The sequence below is a fragment of the Jaculus jaculus genome, chromosome 20, assembly GCF_020740685.1.
Source record: "Jaculus jaculus isolate mJacJac1 chromosome 20, mJacJac1.mat.Y.cur, whole genome shotgun sequence".
NCBI classification, from domain to species: domain Eukaryota; kingdom Metazoa; phylum Chordata; class Mammalia; order Rodentia; family Dipodidae; genus Jaculus; species Jaculus jaculus.
Genome location: NC_059121.1, coordinates 21847715 through 21857385, shown reverse-complemented (window position 1 = coordinate 21857385; position 9671 = coordinate 21847715). Strand labels below are relative to the sequence as shown.

At 43.9% G+C, this 9671-nt stretch overlaps 1 protein-coding gene across 3 annotated transcripts in view; it reads right to left on the bottom strand.

The window, feature by feature from the left end:
- Positions 1-5706: 5706 nt before the first annotated feature.
- Positions 5707-9671, bottom strand: part of Ankrd55 (ankyrin repeat domain 55) — a 110722-nt gene continuing 106757 nt past the window's right edge. For all 3 annotated transcript variants that reach the window (XM_004664928.2, XM_045139019.1, XM_045139020.1), the window contains 2 exons: positions 8186-8278; positions 5707-6249 (listed from right to left, as the gene is read on the bottom strand). In XM_004664928.2, coding sequence (XP_004664985.2) covers positions 6128-6249; positions 8186-8278 — 215 coding nt within the window. In that variant the 3' untranslated portion in view covers positions 5707-6127. The remainder of the gene's footprint in view (positions 6250-8185; positions 8279-9671) is intronic.

Sequence of the window (9671 nt, the reverse complement as noted above, 5' to 3'; positions counted from 1 at the left end):
TGAGAGCCCGCTCCTAATATAAAACTAGGTAAAAAGGGCATGAGATAGCTCTCAAGGATGGGAAATGAGTAATGAAGTGAACCACTTATTTGGTTTCTGTAAATAGCCTGCACCATAAGCCTTAATAGCCCACACTGTAAGCCTTAGTAGCCTGCACCATAAGCTGTAGCAGCCTGCCTCAGACCACCAAGGTCATAGGAGGCTGATACCACACTCTGCTACCCCCACCCAAGGATCTGCGCAAATGCTGACCTCCAAGGTCATAAGAGACTGATTGGTCCATGAGGAGCTTGAACAAATTAAACTAATTGGCTTAGAAACTATGGAATGGCACAAACTGACTGGCTTGCACCCTGCGGGCTCCTGATGTTAAAAAAATGATTGGTCTAATGCACAGGCTTTGTTAGAAACCCTATAAAACCTGTCCCGTTCCTGCATTCGGGGCTCTGCAGTCCTCTACCCCTGTGCGGTGTACGACTGTGGGCCCCAGCGCGCTTGAAATAAAATCCTCTTGCAGTTTGCATCAAGACCGCTTCTCGTGAGTGATTTGGGGTGTCGCCATATCCGGGCAGAGCGTGGGGTCCTCATTTTGGGGGTCTTACACAGCCACTGCAAACGAACTCCAGCATCTGGCTAACGTGGGTCCTGGAGAATCAAGCCTCTAACTGGGGTCCTTAGGCTTCACAGGCAAGCGCTTAATCGCTAAGCCATCTCTCCAGCTCTCGTAACTTAACATTTTATTATCAGTGTCCAAGCATTCACTAAGTGTAACTGGCTTCTCTTAAAAGCCTTCCTGGGCTGGTTTGATGTCACATGAATAGAAGCCATGGAAATCATTTCCCTCATTCTTCTCTACCAATTGGATCTGCCTTTGCCGAAAAGCCTTGATTCCTTCTCGGGGTAAAAGCCTGCAGTGTCTGCCCCCTTCACTTCTGAGTCACCCGCTTAAATCTCTAGAGGTTGGCACTTCCACCACTCCAGGAATGTCTGTGTCATCTAACCCATTCCCTTTCAAGGCTGAAATCATTGTCCCAAGCCTCAGTCACCTTGGATTCCAAGGAGAACAAAAGCTATCAGGACAGACAACCTTCCTTCCAGATGATGCCATTATCATGAGGGCAAGGCTGAACTGTGGAGCAGGAGTGACTCCTTGATCCCCCTAAAGCCACAAGGACCTCTTCCTCCACCCTGCTCCCCCCAGCAACAAGGACTTCACTGTTTCAGGTAATAAAGACACCTTTAGACCACTTTATAGCCTAGGACCTGGTACAATGAGCAAGACTACACCTTGATTAGAACTAATTACTTAGGCCTACTGTTTGCCCCTCGCCCCACTTCTTTCCCTATTTATTTACTTATTATTTTGAGGCAGGGTCTCACTCTAGCCCAGGCTGAACTGGCACTCATTCTGAAGTCCCAGACTGGCCTCAAACCCATGGCAATCCTCCTCCCTGTGACTCCCTGAGTGCTAGGATTAAAGGTGTGCAGCACCATGCTGGATTATTATTATCATTACTAATTTTTGATTTTTCAAGGTAAAGTCTCATCCTAGCCTAGGCTGACCTGGAACTCACTCTGTAGTCCCAGACTGAACTCAAACTCACAGCGATCCTCCAAACTCTGCCTTTCAAGCGCTGGAATTAAAGGCGTGCGCCACAACGCACCAGCTCTTCCTCAAATTAAACCTAAATCTCCGGTCAGCATTCTCGAAGGTGGACTTGGACCCCTTTACCTATGCTCTTTGCTGCCTTTCACCATTACTTTCTCTGTAACTGACATGTCTGGATGGGCAGCTGGGCCTTGCTTGGCAAACCTCAGTCTCTAAAATCTTCAGATTTCCTTGCCTTGAATCTCAACCAATCCGATCCTCCTCATCTTCCTCAGGGGCCTGTCTTGTGGACTCATTGTTCCTCGTCTGCGGACTGCCAGTGACGGCAAAGTGTCTCGCCGCTCACCAGTGTTTGAGGGGATTTAACGAGCACCAACTCACTTCCTGTTTTTCATAGCTCAGTGTGAAAAAATACCGTTACCTCCCCTCCTCCCCGTCACAAGTGTGCCACTGCAATCGGCAGTGCCAGCGCTTAGGAAATATCTAATTCTGTCTGACTTTCTTTTAAAAAAAAATATTTTATTTATTTATTTATTTGAGAGAGAGAGAGATAGAGAAAGATGGAGAGAGAGACAGAGAGAGAGAATAGGCAAGCCAGAGCCTCTAGCCATTGCAAATGAACTCCAGATGTGTGCGCCACCCTGTGTTTGAGGGTTTACATGGTTACTGGGGAACTGAACCTGGGTCCTTTGGCTTTGCTGTCAGGTGCCTTAACCTCTAAGCCATCTCTTCAGGCCCTGATTGACTTTCTTGATCTTACATGTTCTTCTTCTCCTAGATACAATAAGAGAATATAACTACTATATGTGAGCACTGTTGTGCATTTCTTTGTTAATTTCGTTTTTTACTTGGGTATTAAATGCTATACTAAGGTTAAATATGGTTTTTCTTTGTAACCTCTTTTACACCTATGGTGGATTCCAAGGGGGCTGTTTTCAAGACTACCTTTAAAGTGCCAGGAAACACTTGCTTGGAGACATGCATTGATAAATTTCAAAGAAAGGAGGCAAAACAAGATCATTGTTTGCCTTCCTGGAAGGCATGGTCTTTCTAATCAGTTACTTGATGGGGTTTTCTAAAATCATATTAAATGTCAAACTATTCTCTGGTAGAGTGAGTTGAAAGGGCTAATAAGCTGGAGTCACAGCATTTATTTATACTGGCTCAATTCCAAGAAGATGAGAACAATGGACTCTCATGTTTACTGGGAGAAATGACACCCGTGTTAAGTCAGGTGATTTCCAAAGGCGACTAAGAAATATGGGGAAAATAAATTAACCCTCTCTTCCAACAAGCCTGTTTTAGCACAAAGGTTTAGGTTGCTGCCCACTTCCTGTGAACAATGATGCCGGCTCCACCATCGCCTGGGCAGGTGGTCAGGGTGACTAAAAACCAGAAATCGACTTTGAAGAGGGTATGGCACTATATATAAAATGAGAACAAGTTTTCTGAACAGGAAAATAATGGCTTGGTCATTCTGAATGTAGACTGAGAGGCTAAATAAACCTTTCTTCTAAGCTCTGTCCTGCCAGTTTTTTTAGCCATATAATTTGGGGCAAATTACTTAACTTTTCTTTCTATCATGAATTACTTTTCTGTAAATGGAGCAGTGGTGGTGATAGAGCTTATAAAGTTGATATAATTATCAAAATGAAAATCAATTTACTTTTTTATTTTTTACATCTGTAATCAAACGATATACATTGAGCAGTAAGGGAAATGCATATGATAAAACAACCAAAATCCATTCTGGAGGCAAGGATTGCTTGAAATTTTAAAAGGTATTCATTGGGGTGGTGCACGCCTTTAATCCCAGCACTCAGGAGGCAGAGGCACTAAGGAGGATCACTGTGAGTTCGAGGCCAGCCTGAGACTACATAGTGAATTCCAGGTCAGCCTGGACTAGAGTGAGACCCTACCTCAAAAAGCCAAAAATAAAATAAAAATAAATAAAAAGGCTCATTGGTGGGGTACTGAGTGTTGGACACATGGTTCCATGCGTCGGAAGCAGGCATTTTCCCTCTAAGCTCTACCCCGCTACTCAGCCAGTCTTTGGTGAATGCTTAATATATTAGTCAGCCACATTACTGTAACAAAATACTTAAGACAGATAATCAACTTATAAAGAGTAACTTTTCAGTTCACCACTTTGTAGATTCACAGAGATTACATTTCTGTTCCCCTCCCTGCTTAAAGTTAGTCATGCCCACATAATGTTTTTAAAAAAATCTTTTATTTATTTATTTATTTATTTATTTATTTATTTATTTATTTATAGAAAGAGAGAATTGGCAAGCCAAGGCCCCTAACTCCTGCAAACAACCTCCAGACACATGTGGCACCTTGTGCATGTGGCTTTATGGTGGGTGCTGGGGAATCAAACCTGGGTCCTTAGGCTTTGCAGGGAAAGTGCCTTAACCGCTGAGCCATCTCTCCAGCCCAGTGCCCGCATCATTTGAATTGGCAAACAAACCGTGAGAGGAAACAGAGAGTTATGCTTTGTTTCCTCTGCTTTGATCACCAAGGAAACCTATGTCAAGATGGCATGTGTATCTGCTAACCTTGCTACAATGCCCTGTGGATAAGAAACAAATTGTGTTGACCAGTGAGGTGCTGGGATTGTTTGTTACTAACCCAGACTCTGGCCTCTCCTGGCAAATCTAGGTGGCGTAGGGACAAGCATGCATCTGTGGATGGACTTGGATTCGGAAGTAGCCTGGTGACCCCCTGAAGAGTTTCAAAACTCACAAACACTTAGTCTTCAAAAACAAAAGCATCCCACAAGCTAGAGCAATGAGAAAGAAAACGCTTCGAGGGGCTGGAGAGATGGCTCAGTGGTTAAGGCGCTTGCTTGCAAAGCCTGACAAGCTGGGGTCATAGCCCCATGAAGCTTGATGGACAAACCTCCGATTCGAACCACCAGCACTGTCAAAATGGAATCCCGGGCTGGAGGGATGGCTTAGCGGTTAAGGCATTTGCCTGCAAAGCCAAAGGACCTAGGTTCAATTCCCTAGGACCCACGTTAGCCACATGCACAAGGGAGCACATGCATCTGAAGTTCGTTTGCAGTGGCTGGAGGCCCTGGCGTGCCCATTGTCTCTCTCTCTCTCTCTATCTCAAATAAATAAATAAAAATGTAATTTAAAAAAAAAAATGGAATCCCTAGTCTGGCGTGGTGGCACATGCTGCCTTTAGCCCCAGCACTTGAGAGACGGAGGTGGGAGGATCGCCATGAGTTCGAGGCCACCCTGAGACGGCATAGTGAATTCCAGGTCAGCCTGGGCTAAAGTGAGATCCTACCTACCTCAATAAACAGAAAACAAAACAACAACACTGCAGAAGGGAACGTGACTTCTTCATTATCGCTTCCCACGTCTATCCTTCCCAAGTAACTCTCTACCTCAGTGCTTCCTTCCCCAAAATAAATGTTTCAGTGCCTACTTTGTCCCTGGGCACAGTGTGAATTTCCAGAAACGCCAAAACCGAAGAGTTGTAATTTGGGCCTAAGGAGGAGGCTATCTTCTAGTTAATGATAGTCTAAAGAGTGACCCTAATGCAAAGTGGTAAGTGCTGTGCTTGACCCAGCCACAAAGCACGCAGACTCCGAGACAACACAGAGTGACCGTCACTTTAGGTGGTCAAGCCTTGAACTGTCCACAAGACCTCTAGCCAAACCAGTCCAAGCAGCATACAGTGAAAAGATCTGTGGCTGGTGGTATGCTAGGTCTTGGGGTTGGGAAGTAAACATTTTTGAAACAGAAAAAAAAAAGACATTCAATATGTAGAGTATTTGAGGAATGTGTGTGGAAAGTCTAGTTAATTCTGTTAAGCCAGGATGTATACCTTGCCAACTCTCTTGGCCTCCTCTCAATTTTGGGACAATCAGATATATTTGAAAAAAAACAACAATAACAACAACAGCAGGTAGACATAATCAATTAACAATGAAGAGACGCAAACACCGGCAAGTTACTTGGGTTTTAGTCGGGAACTGACAATATTGGAAAATATTTTGCAAAAGATTTGTCTATTTAAAAGCCATAGACTTTGAGTGGTTATAGGAATTTATTACTTAATCTTAATTAAGCTTTGTCAGTCCAAGGTAGAATTACAATAAATTACAATAAAACAAGTCTGGGATGTACCTGACTTGTTTTTTTTTTTCCCCCCTTCAGGAAAGCATGCATTAAAAATATAAAATCAATCAACAAGCAAATAAATACACAAAACAGGAAACATGCTACAAGCCAAACATACCTAAGCCCCCTATTATTTTGTGTTGAAATTATGATATGTGGGGGTCACAGACACTCACAGCTTGAATCGCGTATGCACACTCAATGATTCTAAGTGATAATTTATGAAGCAACTTTATTTGGAATAAGGAATCAGGGTATAAAACTGTGAATGGCTTATAGAATGCAGCTTACTAAATTAATCTTACAAACTAGAGTTCTCTTGCCCTTTTAAGAGGTGAACATATATGACATCTAGCGTTCCACAGGGACAGACCCACGCTTAGTTTTCATCACGGGTGGGATTGGCAGGGTGTTCACTCTCATCAGCTGGCGGGCCATGTCCTCGTTGACTTGGAATAGCAGGAAGCACTCGGTTCGTCCTTAGAGGTTCTCCAGAAAGAACTAGGGGGGGACAGAAGGAGAGACATTTCAAGACTTGCCTCTCTCAGATGCTCGAGGGCAATCGTGTGCGGAATGGAGTTATTTCTCGAGGAATGGAAGCGTTTCTGAGAAGCTTGTTTGGCGGTGGACGACAAAGCTCTGAGTGTATCTGTTTGGGCTTCCGACATGTAGGGAGGGATTTCAGGCATGCAGACGCACAGCGGTGCCAGCTTTGATGACAACATGATAAGGCTGTGAGTACCTGGCTGAACCCTTGGTCAGGGTGGAGCAGCGGAGCGTGGTCATGCCAGCACCAGGCTCGAGACAAGCCCGGACACATCGGCAGTGAGTTTTGAGTGCAAAGGTTCTTGGGGTTTATAGTAGAAAGAGAGCTTTCCTTAACAAAACTGGTCAAAGGTCTCTGTCTTGTCACCTGAAACTTAACTGGGAAGATCTCGCTGGCTTCTCCAACCCCCCTCCCCCCACCAGAATTCAAGACACATTTGCTTCAGTTATTTGGGACTCAACAAAGAGAAAATTATAAAATCCAATGGGCAAGAGAAAAATCACAAAAGCTGTTGGTGGTCATTAAATTTAAGGTAAAAAGACAATGAAAACACTAACTGCCAAATTCCACTTCATTGAAAAAGTCATGTGCCAAGCATCTTAACATTTAAACTCATTCAATCCTCCCTATAGTATCATCACACAGAGATTACAGCCACAGTGGGTGAAGTAAATTCCAGAAAGGTTAAGGTATGTGTCTGAAATAGTTATGTTAGCTCCTAAATCATATAATTACAGGTAAGAGTACGTAGAGGAACCGTGTGTGTGTGTGTGTGTGTGTGTGTTTTGGGACAGTTTTATGTAGCCTGGGCTGACCATGAACTTCTGACCCTCCTGCTTTCCAAGAGCTGGGATTATAGCATGAGCCATCATACCTAACAAGAGAATAATATTTTAGAACCTTTTTATTTCAAAAAAATATTTATTCATTATATTCATTGAGTCAGGCTATCTCTATGCATCCCAGGCTGGCCTGGGATTTGCCATCCTCTTCCTTTTTTTTTTTTTGTGTAGCCTCTCAAATGCTGAAATTATGGGCATGTACCACCACACCTAGTTTAAAATACGTTCTAAAGGACATTAAGTAGTACACAGCTAGATAAAATTCTGTGTTTGGGGCTGGAGAGATGGCTTAGCAGCTAAGCGCTTGCCTGTGAAGCCTAAGGAGCCCAATTCGAGGCTCGATTACCCAGGATCCACTTAAGCCAGATGAACAGGGGGGTGCATGCATCTGGAGTTCGTTTGCAGTGGCTGGAGGCCCTGGCTCTCCCATTCTATGTATCTCTGTCTCTCTCTCTCTGCCTCTTTCTCTCTGTGTCTGTCTCTGTCTAATGATAAATAAAAATTGAATAAAAAATTTAAATTAAAAAATTCTGTTTTTTTTTTTTTACAGTCCAAACACAAAAATTCATGAAAGGAGAGAATATTCTTTTTTAATTTTGTTCTTAAAAAATGAGCATTACTGGGCTGGAGAGATGGCTTAGTGGTGATGGTACTGGGCCTGTGAAGCCTCAGGACACATGTTTGACTCTCCAAATCCCATGTAAGCCAGACACACAAAAGTGAGGCAAGCACAAGGTCGCCCATGATCACTAGGAGGCGCACACGTCTGGAGTTCACTTACAGTGGCTGGAGGCCCTTGTGCACCAATTCTCTCTCTCTCACTCACTCTCTCTCTCATAGATAGATAAATATGGGCAGTCTGCTGGGCTTGCCTCAAAAAAACAAAAATGAACATTATGGGCTTTCAAAAACCCTTTAAAAAGATAGTCTCTCTATTTTAAAATGTTAGCGTCTGATATCCTTTTAAAAATGCAAACAAGAGAAAGCTCAGCGCTGTCTAGACATGCAACACTTACAGAAGACGCGCGGGCTGACCCAGAGCACTTACATTTCTGGTCTGGCAGGGGAGCAAGGCTGTTCCGAGCAAAAGGAAGATCCTTGATTTTGGGTCTGTTTGGGGAGAGATGCTGAAGATTTTGTCCTGGGAAGAAACACATGTGCTTCAGTTCTTTGACAATCAACAAAGAGAAAATTATACAATCCAATGGGCAAGAGGAGAGAAGAATCACAAAAGCTGTTGGTGGTCACTATATTTAAGGTAAAAGAAACATTGTAAACACTAACCGCCACATTCCACTTCAATGAAAAGGTGCTGAAAGTCTGGGCTAGATAGATGGCTCAGCAGTTGGCTCAGCGGTTAAGCGCTTACCTGTGAAGCCTAAGGACCCGGTTCGAGGCTCGGTGCCTCAGGACCCACGTTAGCCAGATGCACAAGGGGGCGCATGTGTCTGGAGTTCGTTTGCAGTGGCTGGAGGCCCTGGCAAGCCCATTCTCTCTCTCTCTCTGTCTCTTTCTCTGTCTGTCGCTTTCAAATAAATAAATAAAAATAAACAAAAAACATTTTTTGTTTTTTGGTGTTTTTTTTTTTTTTTGATTTTTCGAGGTAGGGTCTCACTCTAGCCCAGGCTGACCTGGAATTCACTATGGAGTCTCAGGGTGGCCTCGAACTCATGGTGATCCTCCTACCTCTGCCTCCCGAGTGCTGGGATGAAAGGCATGCGCCACCACGCCCGGCTCAAAAAACATTTTTTAAAAAGGTGCCAAAAGTCATTTATTTTTCTTAAAAAATATTTATTTATTTATTTACTTATCTATTTATTTACAATGAGAGAGAGATAGAGAGACAGAGAGACAGAGAATGGGCTCCACGGGCCCTCTAGCTGTTGGAAATGAACTTCAGACGCATGTGCCACTTTATGCTTGTGGCTTTCCATGGGTACGGCAGAATCAGGCGCAGAATCCTTAGGCCTTTGCAGGGAAGTGCATTACCACTGAGCCATCTCTCCAGCCCCTCAAAAGTCATTTCTTAAATGAACCAATTTAAATAAAACTTCGTAAATAGGCACAATAGGTGACTATAAAATTTCAAGCTGGGAAATAAGAGAAGCAATGTAAGTTGGGCTTATCATCTCCCTGTGGCATCTTTTTTCAAAAATATTTTTAAACTCTTTTTTTAAACATTTATTTATTTATGTATTTTATTTAAGAGAGTGAAAGAGGGAGAGGGAAAGACAGAGAGAGAGGGAGAGAGGCGGGGGGGGGGGAATGGGCATGCCAGGGCCTCCAGCCACTGCAAATAAAACTCCAGATGGACTTCCGGTTAAGATGGCGGCGTAGGTACCACGCCAAAGCAGCCTGGGGGGGGAAAGACCAAAAAAAACTCAGCAAAATACACACTTTTACTAAAAAGTGAGGTGTATAGGAAGTTGAGGCGGCAGCGGAGAAGTGGAAGAGTTATAGAGCATCCAGAGCCTGCACAGGCGGGAACAGCGGCTCCGGGGCGGCTCGGCTACCCGCCGCAACCACAGAGCGGC